Source organism: Myiozetetes cayanensis, unplaced genomic scaffold, assembly GCF_022539395.1.
Source record: "Myiozetetes cayanensis isolate MyiCay16 unplaced genomic scaffold, myiCay2020 scf6-25, whole genome shotgun sequence".
NCBI classification, from domain to species: domain Eukaryota; kingdom Metazoa; phylum Chordata; class Aves; order Passeriformes; family Tyrannidae; genus Myiozetetes; species Myiozetetes cayanensis.
Genome location: NW_026087853.1, coordinates 63,103,870 through 63,126,464, shown reverse-complemented (window position 1 = coordinate 63,126,464; position 22,595 = coordinate 63,103,870). Strand labels below are relative to the sequence as shown.

The following is a 22,595-nucleotide window of genomic DNA, read 5'->3' as shown; positions in this document are numbered from 1 at the left end:
GGTTTGGGTGGGAGGGGACATCAAAGATCTTCCCATTTCAACTCCCCTGCCGTGGGCAGGGACACCTTCCATGAGCCCAGGGTGCTCCAGCCTGGCCTTGGACACTTCCAGGGATCCAGGGGCAGCCACAGCTTCTCTGCCCAACCTGTGCCAGGGCCTGCCCACCCTCCCAGCCAGAAATTCCTTCCCAATATCCCACCCAAATCTTCCCCTTTCCAGTATGAGGCCATTCCCTGTGTCCTGTCCCTCCATGCCTTGTCCCCAGTCCCTCTCCAGCTCTCCTGGAGCCCCTTTAGGCCCTGCCAGGGGCTCTCAGGTCTCCCTGGAGCCTTCTCTTCTCCAGGGGAACCCTCCCAGCTCTCCCAGCCTGTCCCCAGAGCAGAGGGGCTCCATTCCTTTTCACCTACCCTGGAATCCCTCCAACAATTCCATGTCTTTCCTGTGCTGTGTTGAAAACTGACAGTTTCTGTTCAAAAAAATATTTCCTAGAAAAAAAAAACCAAAAGACAAACCACAACCTTTTCATATTCTTACATTGATTTAAAGGATTGATTTTTTTTCATGGGATTGATTTGATATGTTCTTACATTGACTCAGCCTTCGATTTGGTGCATTGATTTAAATAGAAATGTTTTATTTCAGATTTAATTAGCTCAAATGGGAATTTCCAAGCAGTTGTGTGGAAATGCTTTGCAAAAGGATAACTATTTAGGTAGAATCTCTGGCCAAGCTGTTTCCATTTCTGGAATTTCTGGGGAATTTACTCTTTTCTTTGGGCTTGTCCCTGCCTGAGCAAACAGCTGGTTGTGTCTCTGCCCCTTGTTATGGTTTTGTGTCTTGAGAGCTTCACACCAGTGATCAATCCCAAGGAATGTAATTGGGAATGCTGATTTCCAGGATGGTAATCAAAGATTTGAACTGTCCTAAGGTCTCTGTGTCCGGGACCTGCAGTGTCTGAAACACTTCAGAGCAGAGCTCTCAGCTCGGATTTCGGAATCATCAGGAATTTCAGAGAAGTGCGTTTGGGAGAACAGCTCTGCAGGAAATGCTGGAACATTTGGATGCTTCAGCTTGGATCAGGTTGGGTTATGCCTTAACAGGTTTTGCCTCAGGGCCCTGAAATCAGGGAGCAAAGGAACAGAGCACAGGGGAGGCATCAACATTCCCAGGACGTCGGCGATGAACGGCGCGTTTTATTTGCACTCACACACCTCACATTATCTCTGTCCTCACGGCTTTGATTCCAAGGGTTTGCCTTCAGCTCCTCCTGAATTGCTGATCTGACAGCAGGGACTTGAGGCCTGTGGTGCTTTCACTGCTGCACACAGCCAGGTTCACAGCCTGGCAATTATGGAGGATCTGCAGGTACCTGGCAAAACGATTTGGGAGCCCTTAATTCAGTCCCTCGTTAATTTTGCCAGGGGAAAAAACATATCCTGCAGTGAGGTTTGTCCCTCATGAGCTGCTCTGGTTTCAGAGCAGAAGCCTCTTTGCCCCAGGGACGTGTGGCTGGGAGGTGGGAGCAACCTCCAAGCAGTAACTCATCCACCTTCATCCACAAGAAGAGCGTGGGAATCGTCACCTCTCCCATTTTCCCCAGTGATAACTTTGCTGTTGCTGAGGGCAAGAGAATGTGGGGTAATTTTGCTAAAAGAATGAATTATTGCCACCTTCCAGATGTCATGTTTATTTTGGAATAAGGTTGTCTTGCTGCATTACTCTGCTGGAGTAATTTCCAAAGCAAACAAGCCCTGAAAAATTACACGGGTTCACACTTACTCACGAGGAATTTGGTTGTAACCATCAAGGGCAAGATTAGATGTGAATAGTGATTACTGCAACAGCTCGTTCCAGACAGGGACTGATGTGCTGATGACTCTGAGACAAAACTTCTCTCATTTAATAAGGTTTCATCACACATGGAAGTTCTGTGGTAAAACATCACCTGGTGTAACTCCACAGAAATTACAGAAATTGTAAACCCAGAGGAATCCAAGATAAATCCAAAGTAATGAAAATCAGAGCCTGAAGCTGATCCTGTTTTGGTGCAGGGCTGTCCTACCCTGTCCATGTGTTTTTAATTTGGAGCTGGAGGCTCGTCATGGAGAGACAGGAGTGTCTGCGAGGTGCAAACGGCACCACAGGGACTGGGATTGCTGTGGCTACAAATTCAGCTGCAAAGTGTGGGATCTAATGGAAAATCGCTGGCAATTTGGCTGTTCCACATTTCATGGAATCACAGGATGGTTTGGGTTGGAAGGGACCTTAAATCCCATCCAGTGCCACCCAGGGACACCTTCCACCAGCCCAGCTTGCTCCAGCCTGGCCTTGGACACTTCCAGGGATCCAGGGGCAGCCACAGCTTCTCAGGGCCTGGAAATGCTTTGGTCAGGAGGTGCCCCTTAGCAGGGACAAGCTTGTCCTCCTGCAGAAATCCATGGATCTGTTATTCCCAGCATAGCTGTGCTGGGTGTCAGACAGGAACCACTGACAGATGACACCAAGATCCATCCCCAGTCTCCCTGTGAGTCACTGTCTCATCTTCGGAGCTGGGGAAGGTAATTTTAGACCCAGCTCAGGCTGAATGGCACATCTGAGTGCTCTGAGCTAATAATAACATGAATGGATCCTTTCAGGAGCGTTCATTGTTCCAAACTGTCGGAGAAAAGGCAGGATATTTACCCATAAAACCCCTGGAATTCTGGGCTTCTCATAATACTCGTTCTAATATGAATAAGCAAAAGCAAATCCAAGGTTTATCTCAATTTGGTGGCACAGGTTCATTTGGAAATTATATTAGTTTATAATTTAGCAGCCAGTTCAGGCTCTTTAGTGCAGGGAGTCCTTAATACATTAATTGAGGCTGATTTTTGGCAGCTTCCAACATAAAATCACCCAGCACAGGAACTTCTACCAGGAAAGATGAGGGTTTCAATATGGGATTTTTCAGCTGCCCGACAAAGCTTATTGAAATCACAGCTGAAGCTGCTGTTTTGTCTGGGGAATGCAAGAAACAAATTAAAAAAGGGTTTAATTCATTAAGATGTAGTTTGTCCTGATAAACTTACTTTGTTTCTGGTCATTCAGACAACACAGTGTTAAGGGAATTAGGGAAGCTGGGAAAAATATTCCCAAGGGGTGGAGTCCCCATCTCTGGAGGTGTTAAAAAACTGTGTGGATGTGGCACTTGGGGACATGGGTCAGTGGTGGCCTTGGCAGTGCTGGGGGAAATCAGTTGGACTTCATGATCTCAGAGGTTTTTTCAACCCTAATGCCTCTATGACCCAAAGAAAGTATCTCCTTTATTTTCACCTGGGGTCACATCATCTCCCCCTCCCCCGGTCCTGGTGGTCTCCCCTGCCCCCTCCTTGGTGCAGGTCAACATCTCAGGGCATGCAGAGCTCTCTCCACAGGTCCCAGCTTTGTAAGAACCAGGTTCAGCACCCTTGGATCCGTGGATTTCCCATCAAACTTCCTCCCAGTTTGAGAAGTCCCTTCTCCCAAGCACGTCTTGCTGATGTTTGCTTTGTGTCCAGATTGCTCCTCCACGACCCTGAGGGGCCTTTCTTGGCAGCTCCTCATTAGCCACTCGTTGCTGATGCACTAATTAGGCCGTTGCTGTTGCAGCAGGGTTTGTCTGAGGTGTCAGGGAGAGCTCAGCTCGGGGAAGGGGGGGTTGAAGAGCAGCTTGTGCCAGCTATTTTTGGAAAGCAGGAATTGAGCTTTAGGGGCGCTGAGATCTCCACAAGATCCGTGACCTCAGACTGCACACCCGACTGTGGGGGGGCTGAGCTGAGCCAGGCTCAGCCTAATCCTGCCTGCCTTGGGATGGAGCCAGCCTGAATTTAAGCCTGCCTGATTTTGGGGTGGCTGAGCTGAGCCAGGATCAAGCCTGGCTTTGGGGTGGTTGGTTTAAGCCAGGCTGAATTTAGACCTGCCTGTCTTTGGGGTGGCTGAGCTGAGCCAGGCTGAGTTGTACCCTAAACACAGCTCTGGAGGGGCCCATTCCAGGCTGGGAAGGTCCCTTCCAACCCAAACCATCCTGGGATTCTGATTCTAATTCAAAATCTGGGAATTAGAATTCTTCTTTTTTGAAGTCTCCTGAGTAAATAGGGGCAGAAATGATGCTCTCAGGGACCTCAAAGGCTTCCTCTCTTTGCTCTGACTTGAAAGGGACTGTGCATTCTGTGTATTGTTGGGAATATCTGCATTGTATTCCTGCAAGGAATCCTGGCTGTAAATGAAATGGTTGCACACACACACACAAATGAAAGTATAATTCAATTATGTTCTATTACCTCAGTTCTGCCTATCAAATAATGCACAAAACTGGAGGAAATTATGTCCTTTCATTTCTATTCATCACAGATGAGTGAGTTGTCAAGGACAGGACTTTCTGCCTCCACTTTGATATTGCTATTAAATTATTGGTTTTCTCTTTGCATTTCCAGTAATCCCTAAAGCGAATTGTGACGTTTCCTCAATTCCATATATCCACTGGAAATGCATACATTTGTCTCACTGTAATTAGGACATGATTTTCTCTGTCTGCTCCATGAGTGACAGATCTTTCTTTCCTTCCCAGTGCAGTGCCAGCCTCAGACCCCCATCCCAGGCAGTAGCAGGAGCTTCTTTCAAGTTCAGTGAACATCTTTGTGGGATCATGGAATGAATCCTGGAATGGCTTGGGTTGAAAGGGAATTTAAAGCCCATCTAGTCCAACTTATTGTCCTGGGCACGTTGGCGAAGTCCAGCCTGGGAATGGAGAGGTTGGAGGTTCCCTGGTGGCCACACTCACCCATCCCTGAGGGCACAACCTCCACTCTCAATGCCACCAACCCTCACCTCTCCTCCTACCAGCCAGGGATGAGGGAAAGGGAGGATCAACACCCCTCTGCTCATGGGCCAGGGAATGGTTTGGGTGGGAAGGGACCTTAAATCCCACCCAGTGCCACCCCTGCCACGGGCAGGAACACCTTCCACCAGCCTAGGGTGCTCCAACCTGGCCTTGGACACTTCCAGGGGAGGGGCAGCCACAGCTTCTCTGAGGGAAAGGAGACGTTGAAGCTTCTTGAAGGTTCAGTCTTGAGGACTGGCCTCATTCAGCAGTATCTCAGTGTTAACCATGACTCAGTGACTCCTTGCTTTGGGCTCCACCTGAGAAGCCCTTGCCCCGTTCATTCATCAAGGCCAGAGTGAGTTTCACGCTGGTTTGTTCCTCTGTGAGGGTTGCTGTGTGTTGTAGCCATTAATTATTAATTTTACAGTCAGTCTCCATCCCTGCACTGTCAGTGCCTGACTTGTCTCGTGTTCCCACGTTAATGAGGGTAAAACAAAGCCGTGGCTGTGATTTAAATCCTCTGCAGGGCCTTGGCCAGCAGGGCTGTGTGTCGTGGCCCTGTGTCATTGCAACAGCACTTTGTCACTGGGAGTGTTTGGGTTTGTCCCAGGCAAAAGGTTTCAGACTGGCTGAGGCAGGGGATGGAGCTCCCTGTCCTGTCAGCTCTGTGCCTGCCCTGGGTCCAGTGACAGCTCCTCTTCTCTGCCTCCAGCTCTCTCCTCTCAGCAATCTCCCCCTGGGCTTTCCAGCCCTCAGTATCCAAAGATCAGTCTCATCCACACAGGGAGGATTCAGATGGCAGGAGATGGGTGACATCAATCCTGCCTTTAGGATGAGGATTTACAAACCCACGGGGAGCCTGGGGATGGGGAAGGGGCAGAAAGCGCCATTTTTAACAAACATTCCGTGCACTGCCGTGTTCCCAGGCAGGCTCTGAAATCCCGGGATGCAGCGGGAATGCTCGCCCACGAGGTGCTCTCAATGGGAGCCCCTTCACGAGGCTGCAGCTGCGCCGTGAATGCTTTCCCTGGGGATGAGTAGAGCCTTGTTCCCGCTGGGCAGGGGCTCCAGTGCCACTGCCACTCTCTTTGTCCCCTGCCAAGCCAACCATGACTCCGAAATGTGGCTCTGTCTCTCCCAAACCCCGGCTTCTGAAGGGCAGGGAAGAGGCAGAGCTGGTGGAACACTGAGCTGTTCTCATTCCAGGGCCCAAAAAACGACGTTTGGAAAGCTTGTTCCGTGCACTCAGCCCTGGAAATATTTACCAAAGCTTGCTATTGTTTGGTGATGAGTTTGATTATTCCTGTCAGGGTGGAAGGATTTTTATCCCTGGCTGAGTCTCTGCCTGTTGTGGGGTGAAGGTTGTGCGTGGGAGATGCTTTGCTGGGCAAACCTGGATGGCCCATCGTGGATCCCGTTAATCCTGGTGGCTGGGAATCATCTGAGAGAGACCTCAGCCAGGTGGAGCTTTGGACGTGGCTTTGGGGGTGGTATAAAAATACATCAATTTTGTCTTGACTCCTTCTGGCAGGGGTGGATGGGTTACATCAGGAATTCTGTCTAAATTTGTTGGATTTGATACCTGAGAACCTCCTGTGTCTCCATCACTTTGGGTGTTGTGAGGTGAGGGGGGGATTCTGCCCCTCTGCCCCCCCCCCAAGGTGAGACCCCCCTGCAGAGCTGCCCCAGCCCTGGGAACAGCACAGGGAGCACGTGGAGCTGCTGGAGAGAGTCCAGAGGAAATCATGGAGCTGCTCCCAGGGCTGGATCCCTCTGCTCTGGAGCCAGGCTGGGAGAGCTGGGGGGTTCCCCTGGAGAAGAGGAGGATCCAGGGAGACCTGAGAGCCCCTGGCAGGGCCTAAAGGGGCTCCAGGAGAGCTGGAGAGGGACTGGGGACAAGGCATGGAGGGACAGGACACAGGGGAAAAGGGGAGATTTAGGTGGGATATTGGGAAGGAATTGCTGGCTGGGAGGGTGGGCAGGCCCTGGCACAGGTTGGGCAGAGAAGCTGTGGCTGCCCCTGGATCCCTGGAAGTGTCCAAGGCCAGGTTGGAGCACCCTGGGCTGGTGGGAGGTGTCCCTGCCCATGGCAGGGGTGGGATGGGATGGTGTTTAAGGTCCCTTCCCACCCAAACCATCCTGGCATTTCATATCCCAGCTTGGGATCACATTGTGGCTCTCCTAGTTGGAGTTCAATTTTGCTGGCTGGTTTATAAATGCAAATGATGGATAAACACATGGATTGTCCCTTTGGATCACATCTCATGTCCATCCTGAACCAGAGCCAGCAGGAACCATTCCAGCAGGGAGCAGGAAGAGTGTGCAGAGACAGCTCTGTGATAGCCTGGCCTGCCATGCCAGAAAGAAAGATACATTTTCTGCCCTAAAGCATGAGGTTTAATAATCCTTCAAACAATATTTTGGTATAATCATCAACTATTATAATTGCTCTGGATCATCTTGTCATCTTTATAAATGCCTGTTCCATTTTTTAATCAGGCTGGACTGAAAAAAAAACCCCTCTGTTGATGAATCACAGGGTTCAGACTTGTGCTGTGTGTGATGTTTAGCCCCAAAAGTTTACAAATAACTACAGCAGAGAAAAAAAATATCCATTTTAGGGAGAGGATTAGGCCAAAGTTTCAGTTTTCTGTAGGGGATCTAAGAGGATTTGCAGAACACTGGGATTATTGTGAGGTTGGCACGGGAATATTGTTAAAAATGACACTTTCTGCCCATTCCCAATCCACAGGCCCCTGATGGATTTGTAAATCCACATCCTAAAGGCAGGATTGCTGTCACCCATCTCCTGCCATCTGAATCCTCCCTGTGTGGATGAGGCTGATCTTTGGATACTGAGGGCTGGAAAGCCCAGGGGGAGATTGCTGAGAGGAGAGAGCTGGAGGCAGAGAAGAGGAGCTGTCACTGGACCCAGGGCAGGCACAGAGCTGACAGGACAGGGAGCTCCATCCCCTGCCTCAGCCAGTCTGAAACTTTTTGCCTGATGTGTCTCTACTCAAAAAAAATCTGGAAAAGAGATTTTTGCAGCCACCAGAGCAGCCCAGTCAGTGTGCAGTGTCCCTGCTGTCCCCTGGAGCTTTGTCTCTGTGCCTTTGCCACTCCCTTTGTGCTCCAGCTTTGTGTTCCCTCCCTGGGGGGAGACTTTGGACCTGCACTGATGCAACACCCCTGGGGAGCACTGAGAGCTGTTCCTTGGCTTTGGGAGGGGAAAGAATTCCTGGATGGAGTTAAAAAAAGGAGATATCTGGTAAATCAGACCTGCAGAAGCCCCTCTGCCCCCTCAGGTGAGACCCCCCTGCAGAGCTGCCCCAGCCCTGGGAACAGCACAGGGAGCACGTGGAGCTGCTGGAGAGAGTCCAGAGGAAACCATGGAGATGCTGCCAGGGCTGGAAGAGCTGGGGGGGTTCCCTTGGAGAAGAGATGGATCCAGGGAGACCTGAGAGCCCCTTGCAGGGCCTAAAGGGGCTCCAGCAGAGCTGGAGAGGGACTGGGGACAAGGGATGGAGGGACAGGACACAGGGAATGGCTTCCCACTGCCAGAGGGCAGGGAGAGATGGGAGATTGGGAAGGAATTGCTGGCTGGGAGGGTGGGCAGGCCCTGGCACAGGTTGGGCAGAGAAGCTGTGGCTGTCCCTGGATCCCTGGAAGTGTCCAAGGCCAGGTTGGGATCCCTGGGCTGGTGGAAGGTGTCCCTGCCCATGGCAGGGGTGGGATGGGATGATCTTTAAGTTCCCTTCCCACCCAAATTCTGCTGTGATTCTCATATTCCCTCCTTCTCCCTTCTCTCTCTCCTCTTTCCTTGCTGGAACAGCCCCTCAGAGCTGTGACAGAAGCCACAGGTCCAAACAGGTCCCCAGCTGATGTTTGGTCCATCAGCAGGGGGGGGTTGATCCCCCCTTCCCCACTCCTGTCTGGTAGGGGGAGAGGTCACTGCTGGTTGCACTGGGAGAGGAGGTTGTACCCTCAGAGATGGGCTGCTGGTAGAGCTGAACCTGGAAAGAAGTCCAAGTGGCCACCAGAAAACTTCCAGCCTCTTCCTTCCTAGGCTGGAATTTGGCAACATTCCCAGGACAATAAGCCAGTGCAGTAGAGCTGGTTCTATCCTCAGTTGTACCATAAAGCTGGAAATCTGAGGATCAGAGTTATTGGTGCTTTGTGATACGATGCAGATTATAGAGATTCAGGCAGAGAAATATCAAAGTAATGGCTCATTGTTGCTGTGAATATTGGGAATATTCTCTCCATAAGAGGCATTTGACCCTTTTTGTTCTCCACTGAGTTTGATTTGCTGAAAACCTCAACGACCTTCCTGAATTTCTTTATATTCTCTGGATTACATCAGGTTTTTCAGGGCAGTGAGTTGCTGGATTTCTGTTTGTTTGTCTGTGGGGTTGGTGGGAATGGAGGGAAGTGTGTAATGTAAGTAAAGAGAGATTCCTGCCTGCAATCCCTCATTTTCCTGTGCTTGCTGTTTTGAGGGATGAAAAGGAGGTGTCACAGCATTTTAATCCCACCCCTGCTCTGTCTCTCTCCCCCATGGATCCAAAGGGCCCCTTTCATCCACAGGATTATGAGGCCATCGTGGTGAAAGCCCCATCAGTTGGCCTTTCATCTTCCCCTGGGAGTTTGGAAGGTTTATCTGGGGCTCCCTTGCTCCCTGACTCATGACCTGATGTTTGGGGAGAGCAAAGAGCAGCTCCTGGGAAAGAAAAACCCAAAACTTAAATCCAGCCAGGAGAGAGAAACAGGAGCCCCCTGAGTGCTCCCCGTGGTTGGTGGTGACCCTGCAGGGCTGGAGCTCAGTTCTGCTTGCACAGGGCATTCCTGGATCCCTGTGTCTTCCACCTCCACCCAGGCACACCTGCCTGAGCATGAAACACTGCCCAGTTTCACAGCTGGAATCCCAAATCAGGGGGATTTGGGATCCACCAGGTGAGGGTGTGAACAAACAGACACAGCTGGCAGAGCTGACTTGGTTTCTTGTCCCAATTTTTAGCCAGATTTCTTCGCTTTTGAGTTGCATGAACCCAGGAATTCTTGCTGGGAAGTATCTGCAGAGTCCCAGGCCAGGAGGAGCTGGAAGAGGGGGCTTTGCTTGTGAACCTCTGCTCTCCTGAGCCCCCAGAGGGTTTCCTTCTGGTGACCAGTGATGGGACCCGAGGGATGACCTGGAGCTGTGCCAGGGAGGGTCAGCTTGGATCTCAGGACAAGGCTCTTCCCCCAGAGGGTGGTTGGGCACTGAACAGGCTCCCCAGGGCAGTGGGCACGGCCCCAAGGCTGCCAGAGCTCCAGGAGGGTTTGGACAACGCTCTGAGGGACAGGGGGGAATGTTGGGGTGTCCTGGGCAGGGCTGGAGGTTGGACTGGGTGATCCTTGGAGGTCCCTTCCAGCTCAGGATATCCTGGGATCCCCCAGCCTGATCTGTCTGTGCTAGGACAGGTATAAATGAAACCCTTCCCACCTGTGTTCTCTGAAGGCAGAGAAAGCAAATTCCTCCTGGGTGAACTCCAAATAAAGGAAACTCTGATTTTGGAGTTGACTCTTGTGTTTGCCTCCAGTGATTAGTGTGTCTTCCTTTAATATTGAAATAAGATTCCTATATAAAGCAGAACACACGGGAATATCTCTCTGTCATAATGAGGAGAGTGATCTGATTTCTGAATGTAACAGTTTTATTTCCTTTCCTTTTTTTTTATTATCACGTTCCCTGCTATTCTTTGCCTGGAATGTCAATCCTTCACCTTCACATGCCTGGCTTTATTTAGGACTGCTGCTTTTCCTGTACTAGGAGTATATATATACATATATATTTATAAATTGGCTCATCACTTATGCAGTTCAGAGTGTGCCTTGGAGCAAAGCCTGAATCCAGCAAGCGTGGATCCCTCCCTGGAGATGACACAGGGTGTCACAGCTCAGAGTGGGATCTTCTATTTCTATTATTTATATTTCTGTTATTTATGTTGATATCCTACAATGAATTGCCCTGCCCTGCCCCTTCGTGTTGAGCATTGCTGTGGCTCCTCTTTCATCGTGTGCAAATATTTCATGGAAAGGTAAAAAAAACAAAAAGAGAAGGGAATTTAATCCATTCTCCTTCCTGGGAGCAGCAGCAGCATCTTTCCATCAGCCTGTGCTGCTTTGGTGCTCCTGTCATAGGAGGTTAGATGGAAATTATGGAAATTCCCTTGGAGCTGCAGGTCCCACAAGGTACAGGGATTAAAACCTCCATGCTGGATTGTTGAGCTTTCCATGGGCAAAGGGGTGTTGTTCCAACTGAGGAACTCCCAGTTCAGCTCCTCAGGCTCTGCAGGTTGTTCCCAGCTGGCAGCCAAGTCCCAAGGAGTTCGTGGGGAGGGGGTGGATTATCAGGGCTGGTTTTCAGCGAGCAGGATCTGACTTGAAGAGAGTAACACACTTTTCATGCCAAAGAAGAAGTTTTCTACTAATTCTTTTCTTCCAGGGCTTAAAATCCCCTGTGCTGGCACCCATCCCATGCATTCCATGCTGCTTCCCAAGTGTGGCTGCAGTGATTCCACACATCAATCCCAATCTGCCTGCAAGTGTCCAAGGCCAGGTTGGACAGGGCTTGGAGCAAGCTGGGCTAGTGGAAGGTGTCCCTGCCCATGGCAGGGGGTGCAATGAGATGGGCTTTAAGGTCCCTTCCATCCCAAACCAGTCTGGGATTCTGGGATTCCCTGGTTATAACTTTCCCTGTTCTTCTCTTTTTCTCTCTCCCCTTTCCTTGTTGGAACAACCTGTCAGAGCTATGCCAGAAAACAAGTGAGTGCCAGGACACAGGGAATGGCTTCCCATGGGAAAAGGAGAGATTTAGGTGGGATACTGGGAAGGAATTGCTTGCTGGGAGGGTGGGCAGGCCCTGGCACAGGTTGGGCAGAGAAGCTGTGGCTGCCTCTGGATCCCTGGAAGTGTCCAAGGCCAGGCTGGAGCACCCTGGGCTGGTGGAAGGTGTCCCTGCCCGTGGCAGGGGGTGGAAGGAGATGATCCTTCAGATCCCACCCAGACCTTTGTGTGACCCCACGACTCCTCTTGCTTTTTTCACAGCCCCCCCTTCAATCAAGCTCCTGGTGGACGACCCCATCGTGGTGAACCCCGGGGAGGCCATCACCCTGGTGTGTGTGACCACGGGGGGGAGCCAGGCCCCAGCCTCACCTGGGTCCGCTCTGGGGGGGCCCTGCCCGAGAAGACGGTGCTGAACGGGGGCACCCTGACCATCCCCGCCATCGGCGCCGCCGACGCCGGCACCTACAGCTGCATCGCCAACAACAACGTCGGCAACCCCGCCAAGAAGTCCACCAACATCATCGTCAGAGGTGAGCGGAACCAGAAAAGAGGATTGTTGGAATCCTCTCCCGGCTCAGCAGCTCCCACCTCGGGGTGTCCCGTGTTGCCAAGGGGTGGTGGTCGGATGGGGTGATCCCCCCCAGGTCTCTCTTCCAGCCTTGACGGTTCTGAGACTTCTGGTCGTTTCTGACGATGTATGGGGGGAATTAGAGTTGCTTCAAGGACCAGTGGCTCTTGTGCTGGAGGTGGTTTGGTGCCCCTTTGTACTGGGGAGATGGAGCAGCTTTTCCATGTGAAGTGGAGAGACATTGGTTTGTTGAGCCTGGAGAGAGGAGGTGAGTGGAGCTGGAAAACCATCCACCTTCCTCTTGGAAGGGTGTCAGAAACCTCATCTGGCACAGTGGTTCTCAATTAGTGCTGTCCTGCCTTTCCAAAGGGTCATGGTGGTCTTCCAGCCACCCGGATGGTCTTTCCAAATGATCTTCGAGATCTTTTCCAACCTGGAGGGTTCTGTGGGTTCTGCTCATTTCTGGGATGAGTTAGAGTTGCCTCAAAGAGCCAGTGGCTCTTGTGCAGGGATCAAACCCCTCAGGTGGAACAAGGGTGGTTTGGTGCTGCTTTGTGTTGTGGAAGATGGAGCAGCTTTTCCATGTGAAGTGGAGAGAAACTGGTTTGTAGAGCCTGGAGAGGGGAGGTGAGTGGAGCTGGAAAACCATCCACCTTCCTCTTGGAGGATTATTGGAATCCTCAGCTGGCCCTGTGGTTTTCACATCGTGCTGTCCTGCATTTCCAGGTGGTCACGGTTGGACTGGATGATCTCGAAGGTCTCTTCCAGCCTTGGGGATTCTGTGGTTTCTGGTCATTTCTGGGACTTCAGACGAGTCCCTGTGCTTTAATTATTCTAAACAACAGGATAAATGTCTGTCTCAGGTGAAAAACAGAGAAAAGAGGCTGCAGAACAGCTTCTGCCAGGTGGAGAGAAAGTATCCCTGGTTGTTTATCCCCTTCTGGATAATCCAGGGACATGGGCAGTCGGTTTGGTGATGGAGTTTGGTTGGCATCATCAGGGAGGATCAATCTACCCGAACCAAACAGTCCATCTGAAGCTAATTTTCTGTAATCTGCTGTGTGGATGGCAGTGACACCTGAACTCCTGGCCCCAGGAACTTTAAATGACAGCATGTGATTGATCAGAGTGGGGAGAAACTGCTGCATAAAGAGAATATTTCTGTGGATATTTCACGAGAGCCACAAGCCCTGGTCACTCCTTCCTTGCCCAACATCTCCTGCTCTTCAGCAGGATGAGGAATTAGGAGCTATTTCTGCTCTGAGGGGTCTGGGGGAGCCTTGAGTCAGAGAATAATGATGATGATGATGATAATAACAATAATAATATCCCCTCACACTTGTATTTGGAGGAGACACTGCCTGGGAGCTGCAAGATGTTGGACAAAATACCTTTTTGCTTCTTTCCTGTCTGCTGGGTGGCCCTGGGAGTTCTGGGAAGGGACCACAACGAGGACAGCCCATTAAAGGAACGAAGCTCAGCTCTTTTTTACCCCCCAGTTCTTTGCTACCCTTATTATTTCTGTTAAAGGGGAAGAACATTTAGAAGAGAAAAACTTTTATTCCAGTCTTGGTGGATTTATCCTTCCTAAAAGTGATGCTGAGTTTAGGAGTGGAATGTGAGACAGAGCAGATTTGGGGTTGAGTTTGTGTCCATGTTTCTGGACATTTTGCCTGTAGCTCCTTCCTTCTCTCCAGTTCAGCTCTTGTTGTTGCTGTGGACCAGGATTTTCACACAGCAGCTGAGGAGAAAAGAGAATTTGCTTGAAATAGCAGCTGAGCCAGGCAGGAGAAACGTTTGGGAAATGGAGTTCCCATCTTCTGGCAGGTGGAACATGAAACCCAGGATTAGCCAATAATCCCCTAATCTGACCCAGAAAGGAAATTTCAGTTGTCTCAAAGCATCCTCAGGGCTCAGATGTAATTTATTCCCTTCAAAATTCACTCCATTTCCCAGTGTCTTTATCTGCATGTGCCTTTATTCCATGTGCTTCATTCCATGGGTGCTGAAGCAGCTCCATGATTTTTTTCTTCTGGGTATTTTCTTTTTTTTTTTTTGTGGCTGCTGACCCACCACTCCTGACTGCAAACCAAGAGAGGTGGGGAGGGACTTGGGACAAGGGATGGAGGGACAGGACACAGGGAATGGCTTCCCACTGCCAGAGGGCAGGGACAGATGGGAGATTGGGAAGGAATTGCTGGCTGGGAGGGTGGGCAGGCCCTGGCACAGGTTGGGCAAAGAAGCTGTGGCTGCCCCTGGATCCCTGGAAGTGTCCAAGGCCAGGTTGGAGCACCCTGGGCTGGTGGAAGGTGTCCCTGCCCATGGCAGGGGTGGGATGGGATGGTGTTTAAGGTCCCTTCCAGCCCAAACCATTCTGGGATTCTCTGATTCTAGGATGGCTCCTCCATCCAGGGGGAGAACAGAAGTTCTGGAGATCATCTGTGAGGGACTCCTGCGCATCACGCTGGGAAGCAGAGCCAGAGAGGTGTTTTACAGGCCTTTTCAAGCACTTGGATTTAGAATCATGAAATCATTTAGGTTGGAAAACCCCCCTCAAACCATCGAGTCCAACCATCCCCCGGCACTGCCAAGGCCACCACTGCCCCATGTCCCCAAGTGCCACATCCACAAGGGTTTAAAATCCCTCCAATTTCTGTGATATTGGCAGAAGAACCTTTTCCCCCATCCTTCCTTTCCTCTCTGTGTTCTGGGAAGGGCTCACAGCAAGGAGCAGAACTGGATGAATTTAGGGACGTGGTTCAGTGCTGGGTTTAGGGTTGGACTCAGTTATCTCAGAGGGCTTTTCCAACCCAAACAATTCCCTCATTCTACATGTGCTTTTCCCCAGGCCTTGGCACACATCCCCACACATCTCTGCCATGGAGAGCTGCCCTCTGGGATGGGATTTCAAAGGGACAAGATTTTAGCCAAGCAAACCCATCTCGCAGCACATCCAGAGTGTTCCTACAGTCATAAATTCCCAGGGTGCTCCCCTAAAACCTTCCAGCTCTGGGAGTGATTGTGGGAAAAAGTTGAGCTTCAGAGTTGAGTGAGTCCATTTCTTTTTATAATCTGCAGTGGCAGGCTCAGGTCTGAGTGTCCTCCCAGGCTGGAGGGTCATGGGTGAGATCACACAAGGCTTTCATAGACCAATGGAGATGGTTTATTGATCCTCCTGCCCTTTCCTTAGGGCTTCCCAGAACTTTTGCTGTCAGGAATTTTATTTATTAATAAGTTTGCTCTTCAAAACATGGTGTGGTGCCTGTTGGGCACCGTGGATCTGTGAGGATGGATCAGAAGGGCATTCAAGAGGTGGGATTTATTCCATCTCTCCCCTTCTGACCCCTGTGTTGGGGCAGCTTCAGACAGACACGTGATTTGTCCATCTCAGCCTGGGGTTGGGGGCTCACAGGCACTGGACATGAGCCCAGGTGGCCAAGAAGGCCGAGGACACCTGGCTTGGATCAGGGACAGTGTCCAGTGGGATCAGGGCAGGGACTGTCCCTGTGCTGGCACTGCTGGGGTGACACCTCCAGTGCTGGGGGCACTTCTGGGACCCTCAGAGAGAGACCTGGAGGGGCTGGAGCGTGTGCAGGGAAGGGAACGGAGCTGGGAAGGGGCTGGAGCAGCAGGAACAGCTGAGGGAGCTGGGGGGGCTCAGCCTGGAGAAAAGGAGGCTCAGGGGGGACCTTCTGGCTCTGCAATCCCTGACAGGAGGGGGGAGCTGGGGGGGATCGGGCTCTGCTCCCAGGAAACAGGGACAGGAGGAGAGGGAACGGCCTCAGCTGGGCCAGGGGAGGCTCAGGTGGGACAGCAGCAGGAATTTCTGCCTGGAAAGGGTGGTCAGGCACTGGCAGGGGCTGCCCAGGGAGGTTTGGAGTGCCCAGCCCTGGAGGTGTCCAAGGCAGGCCTGGCCGTGGCACTCAGTGCTCTGGGCTGGGGACAAGGTGGGGATGGGCACAGGGGGATCCAGTGGGCTGGGAGGGCTTTTCCAGCCTCAGGGATCCTGGGATTTCACTGAGGGCAAGAAAAGAAGATATTCTTCCTCTTGGCTAAAAGTTCTCCATCACTGAAGCCCGATACACTTTTTTGGCAGGGTTGTGGTGTCATGCTTTGTTGTTGTATCAGAGCTTGGCTGATTAAGACATGGTGAGGTCTGGGCAGTTTTAACAATATTCTCATTTTGGCAGAAAAAAATTGAATTTTCCCAAGTTTTGTCACATCTTGGAGGGAGAGGAAACGAAGGGGAGGAAGACAAGTGCACAGTGGTTGGTTCTGGTGTTGCCAAGATCCTTTGCTGACCTCAAAATGCGTTTTAAGACACTTGTGTTGTGTCAGGTAACTGTGGCTGGGATTGGAAGGTCTCTGCCCAAATCATTTGGGAATGTTTCCTAGGATCCTCGTGTGTTTGTGAGGCATTTGTGGGAGAAAAACAAAGTGTTGAAGGGAAATGCATCCCATGTTGAAGGGAAATGCATCCCATGTTGGGACAAATCCAGGCTCTGACAAAACCCTACAGCCCAGTAAAGCTCTTGAGCCACCCCAGAAGCAGGAATGAGGATAATCCAGTGTGGAAACCTTGGAAAATGGGCAGTTTGCTCTGGATTTGGGGAGAATGGCACGTCCTGTGTGCTGAGTTTCATCATTTGCACCGTGTGGGCAAGGAGTGGAGATTTACAATATATCTCTTTTGAGCAGGGCTATGTTTTTCTGGCAGCTTTGGCATGAGAATTAAACTTTCTAAAGGAATTGGCCCCAGAAAAGTCCCAGCTGCAAAGTTCAGAGGATTTAGAATCTGTTTGGCAAGTGGGGTTGTGTCAGCTCCTCTCAAGTGTTTAATTTATGTCCCAATTCTTGTCTGGCTTCTGATGGGGCTCAGGAAGCTCCCTGTCCTCCTGTCCCTGTTCCCTGGGAGCAGAGCCCGATCCCCCCCAGCTCCCCTCTCCTGTCAGGGATTGCAGAGCCAGAAGGTCCCCCCTGAGCCTCCTTTTCTCCAGGCTGAGCCCCCCCAGCTCCCTCAGCTGCTCCTCCCAGGCCATGCTGGTTCATTCCCTGGAGTTTGTCCCTGGGAAAGAGGTTTTCCCAGGGGGTTTGGTCAAACACCAGGACATGGCCCCAGAGTGCAGTGGGTGAACTCCTGCTGAGGAGCTTGGAGCACCCTGGGCTGGTGGGAGATGTCCCTGCCCACGGCAGGGGGTGGAACAAGATGGGCTTTAAGGTCCTTCCAACCCAAACCACCCTGGGACTCTGTGATCTCCTTGTGCCTCATCTTCCCTCTTGTGTGGAGAACACTTCCCAGTTCAGGATTAAACTTCCCAGGGCTCAAATATTCATGAAACAAGAAGTGCCCCAAAAAGTTCTCCTGGAGGTCTCCAAGCCCTGCCCAACCTGTTGTGAGCTCACACCAGGCCCTGCTCTGAGCAGGACTTGGGTAGCAACCTCCTGAGGTCCCTTCCCACCTGGGTAATGTCTTTGAATCATGGAATAGTCTATATACATGGAATGATGCAATGGTTTGGGTGGGAAGGAACCTTCAGGACCATCTCGTTCCAACCCCCCACGCTGGTTCCTCTGGGATACTCACTTCTAAAAGCAGCTGAAAAGGGGAAGCCCCGCTGTGTTTCACACACTTTGATGGATCAGATCTCCTGAGAGCCTTGTAAACCGAAACCTTGGGCACCACAAAGAGATCCCCACCCCCTTCCCTCCCAAGAGCAGCTCACGTGTGAAAACAGGCACCCACCACGCAGCACCGCCAGATGACAGACCCCCTGCTTTGAAAAATTAGCAGCATTTTCCAAAATCAGAGCCAAAACCTGAAGCCTCTCCACGGTATTTTGCATTTAAATTGAAGATGGGGACGCATCTGCTCTTGTCAGTGCCAAATAATTACTCGATATTAAAAAAGTTTGGAGGCGCCTTCGGTGGGAGACGCTTGACATCTTAATTGTTCCGAGAGCTGCTGGAAGTTCAGGGCTTTAAAAAAACACAAAACAAGCACAAAAACTTGAAGCTAAACCCGTGTTGACAGAAGCAAAGTGAACTGTTGGGGGAAATGCTGAGAATCTGTGTCTTTTTTTAGCAGGATTTTTGCTTCCAGCCTGTCTTGGGATAGAAAGGGAACATGCAGGGGCAGCAGCGTTTTCTCACAGTTATCTCACAGAGCCCTCTCCTCATGGAAAAGGTTGTCAGGGACTGGAACAGGCTCCTCAGGGAAGTGATGGAGTCACCAGCCCCGGGAGTGTTCACAAAAACGTGTGGCACTTGAGGAGGTGGTTTAGTGGTGATGCTTTGATGGTCGGACTTGCTGATCTTAAAGATCTTTTCCCACCTCAATTCTTCTGTGACTCTCTGATTCTAAACACCCTATTGAAGAAATCTGAGAGTGGCCAATGTTGGTGCCTCCTCCCACAAAGCTCTGTGAGTGTTTTATGTAGTTCTTTTATTTTCTAATGATTTTTTAAAATGATTTTAGATTTCCTTCTAACCCAGACTCTGTTCTCATGAGCAGTGTTGAATCCAGGGGGGTTCCCCTGGAGAAGAGAAGGCTCCAGGGAGACCTGAGAGCCCCTGGCAGGGCCTAAAGGGGCTCCAGGAGAGCTGGAGAGGGACTGGGGACAAGGGATGTGCCAGGACACAGGGAATGGCTTTAAGCTGGAAAAGAGGAGATTTAGGTTGGATATTGGGAAGGAATTGCTGGCTGGGAGGGTGGGCAGGCCCTGGCACAGGTTGCCCAGAGAAGCTGTGGCTGCCCCTGGATCCCTGGAAGTGTCCCAGGCCAGGTGGGAGCAGCCTGGGCTGGTGGAAGGTGTCCCTGCCCATGGAAAAGAGTTGGAACTCAGTGACCTTTAAATTTCCTTGCAACCCACCCCATTCCTGGATTCTGATGCCCTTTTATTCTGTAAACTGTGTGAAGGGGGGTGGTTTTGCTACTCTGGTTTTTTTTTTTGCTCTTCTGTTGTACAATTAAGCCAGAAGACTCCAATTTCCCATCTCTTCTTTTCCTTTCAAACGTTCTCTTGGTCTGCAAAAGCAAATCAGAGTTTTTTTGGCAAGAGCAAATGAGGAGTTCCTGCTGTTCTTTCCACACAAAATAACCCCAGAACGGATTTTAATGCCACACAGCAAAGTTTAAGGACCACACTGGGATAAATCACCAGTGCCAAAGATATTTTGGGCGCTTGTTAAGTTGTCTGTGCTCAGCTTTGCTGGTTGATGGCACAGTTTAGGGTGATATCCTGGAGAACAGCGAAGACAGCTCGGCTTCCCTGCCAAAATAAACAGAGACTTTGTGTCTCTTTGGAGCTTGTGGTGGGAATTTTCTATTTTGCTGATTTGATGGGGGTTGAGATGTTACTGAGGGAGGAAGGAGCAGAGAGGGTTTCCTTCTGCAGAGGGAATGGGTTTTGTTCAGTTCAGAGATGACTTAGGCTGGGCTTTCATGGATTAAACCAGGCAGGATGGACTGAACTGCTGTTCCCAAGGTGTCACTGGAGCAGATTCCTTGATTTCGTCCACCAGCACAGAATCATGGGATGTTTGGGTTGGACCTTAAAGACCATTTAATTCCAACCTTCCACTATCCCAGGTTACTCCAACCTGACCTTGGACACTTCCAGGGGTGGGTTTTCCACAACCTCTCTCCTCCTCTGGGGGGGGGTCTCCGATCCCACAGCTCAAATGCAGATTTATTTTCTCTTAACAGAGGAGATGAGCCCAACTTTGCAATTGCTTTGCAATTAATTACAGCTATCATTGTGCTACAGCAAAACTCAGGTACAGAAATGCTGCTGCAGAGCAGTGACATGACTTAAAACATGTTTTTCCTTTGCTTTTTGAGGTTGGAAATGGATTATTTCACAGGAACATAAATAACTCAGAATTCCTGCAGCAAAACATCACTTTATGTGCTGCTATACATTTTTTTGTGTGCCTTCACAGTGAACCAAGCAATGGAATTTTTCCTTTTCTCTCAGAGCTGAGATAATCATGATTTAATACAGATCATGTGTTGGTGGTGGAACCCCCCAAACCACGGCCAGGCATTACAGGAGAACTTGGGGCGGATCAGAGAAGGGTGGGAAGATAAAGCTGAACCTGCTGAATGCAAACAGACCTGAGATGCTGAAACGTATTTTTATTGCTTTGAAAATGTCATTAATGAGGGAGGGCAGCGACTCTTTGTGAGGGGGTTTGAGGACGAGACGTGTTTGTTTCATCTCTGGCTGTTTGATCCCATCACAGCTCTTTGGGGCCTCTTTGCAGGAAGGCTGGCACTCTGCTGAGCCCCAGAGGGCGGTTCCAGAGCACATTTGCTGCTCTTTTGGAGCCCCATGTGCTGCTGATGGTCTGAAATCTCTGCTGGGAAGCAGCTCTGGCTTGGGCAGCTCTGCAGCACCATCACCCATGCCTGGCTGGTCAATCCCAGAACCCCAGGATGGTCTGGGTTGGAAGGGACCTTAAAGCCCATCTAATCCACCCCCTGCCATGGGCAGGGACACCTTCCACCAGCCCAGCTTGCTCCAAGCCCTGTCCAACCTGGCCTGGGACACTTCCAGGGATGGGTTTTCCACAACCTCTCTCCTCCTCTGGGGGGGGGTCTCTGATCCCACAGCTCAAATGCAGATTTATTTTCTCTTAACAGAGAAGATGAGCCCAAATTTGCAATTGCTTTGCAATTAATTACAGCTATCATTGTGCTACAGCAGAACTCAGGTACAGAAATGCTGCTGCAGAGCAGTGACATGACTTAAAACATGTTTTTCCTTTGCTTTTTGAGGTTGGAAATGGATTATTTCACAGGAACATAAATAACTCAGAATTCCTGCAGCAAAACATCACTTTATGTGCTGCTATACATTTTTTTGTGTGCCTTCACAGTGAACCAAGCAATGGAATTTTTCCTTTTCTCTCAGAGCTGAGATAATCATGATTTAATACAGATCATGTGTTGGTGGTGGAACCCCCCAAACCACGGCCAGGCATTACAGGAGAACTTGGGGTGGATCAGAGAAGGGTGGGAAGATAAAGCTGAACCTGCTGAATGCAAACAGACCTCGGCTGAGATGCTGAAACGTATTTTTATTGCTTTGAAAATGTCATTAATGAGGGAGGGCAGCGACTCTTTGTGAGGGGGTTTGAGGACGAGACGTGTTTGTTTCATCTCTGGCTGTTTGATCCCATCACAGCTCTTTGGGGCCTCTTTGCAGGAAGGCTGGCACTCTGCTGAGCCCCAGAGGGCAGTTCCAGAGCACATTTGCTGCTCTTTTGGAGCCCTGTGTGCTGCTGATGGTCTGAAATCTCTGCTGGGAAGCAGCTCTGGCTTGGGCAGCTCTGCAGCACCATCACCCATGCCTGGCTGGTCAATCCCAGAACCCCAGGATGGTCTGGGTTGGAAGGGACCTTAAAGCCCATCTAATCCACCCCCTTCAAATGCAGATTTATTTTCTCTTAACAGAGGAGATGAGCCCAACTTTGCAATTGCTTTGCAATTAATTACAGCTATCATTGTGCTACAGCAAAACTCAGGTACAGAAATGCTGCTGCAGAGCAGTGACATGACTTAAAACATGTTTTTCCTTTGCTTTTTGAGGTTGGAAATGGATTATTTCACAGGAACATAAATAACTCAGAATTCCTGCAGCAAAACATCACTTTATGTGCTGCTATACATTTTTTTGTGTGCCTTCACAGTGAACCAAGCAATGGAATTTTTCCTTTTCTCTCAGAGCTGAGATAATCATGATTTAATACAGATCATGTGTTGGTGGTGGAACCCCCCAAACCAGGGCCAGGCATTACAGGAGAACTTGGGGCGGATCAGAGAAGGGTGGGAAGATAAAGCTGAACCTGCTGAATGCAAACAGACCTCGGCTGAGATGCTGAAACGTATTTTTATTGCTTTGAAAATGTCATTAATGAGGGAGGGCAGCGACTCTTTGTGAGGGGGTTTGAGGACGAGACGTGTTTGTTTCATCTCTGGCTGTTTGATCCCATCACAGCTCTTTGGGGCCTCTTTGCAGGAAGGCTGGCACTCTGCTGAGCCCCAGAGGGCGGTTCCAGAGCACATTTGCTGCTCTTTTGGAGCCCCATGTGCTGCTGATGGTCTGAAATCTCTGCTGGGAAGCAGCTCTGGCTTGGGCAGCTCTGCAGCACCATCACCCATGCCTGGCTGGTCAATCCCAGAACCCCAGGATGGTCTGGGTTGGAAGGGACCTTAAAGCCCATCTAATCCACCCCCTGCCATGGGCAGGGACACCTTCCACCAGCCCAGCTTGCTCCAAGCCCTGTCCAACCTGGCCTGGGACACTTCCAGGGATGGGTTCTCTGGGCATCTCTGTCTCATCACCCCCACAGGGAAGA

General features: G+C 50.5%; 1 protein-coding gene across 1 annotated transcript in view; it reads left to right on the top strand.

Annotated features, from left to right (window-relative positions):
• The window catches only part of MDGA2 (MAM domain containing glycosylphosphatidylinositol anchor 2), a 256,870-nt gene that overhangs the window by 126,128 nt on the left and 108,147 nt on the right, over positions 1-22,595 (top strand). The window contains 2 exon segments of the mRNA XM_050335716.1: positions 11,927-12,004; positions 12,007-12,195. Of these exon segments, the coding sequence (XP_050191673.1) occupies positions 11,927-12,004; positions 12,007-12,195 (267 nt within the window).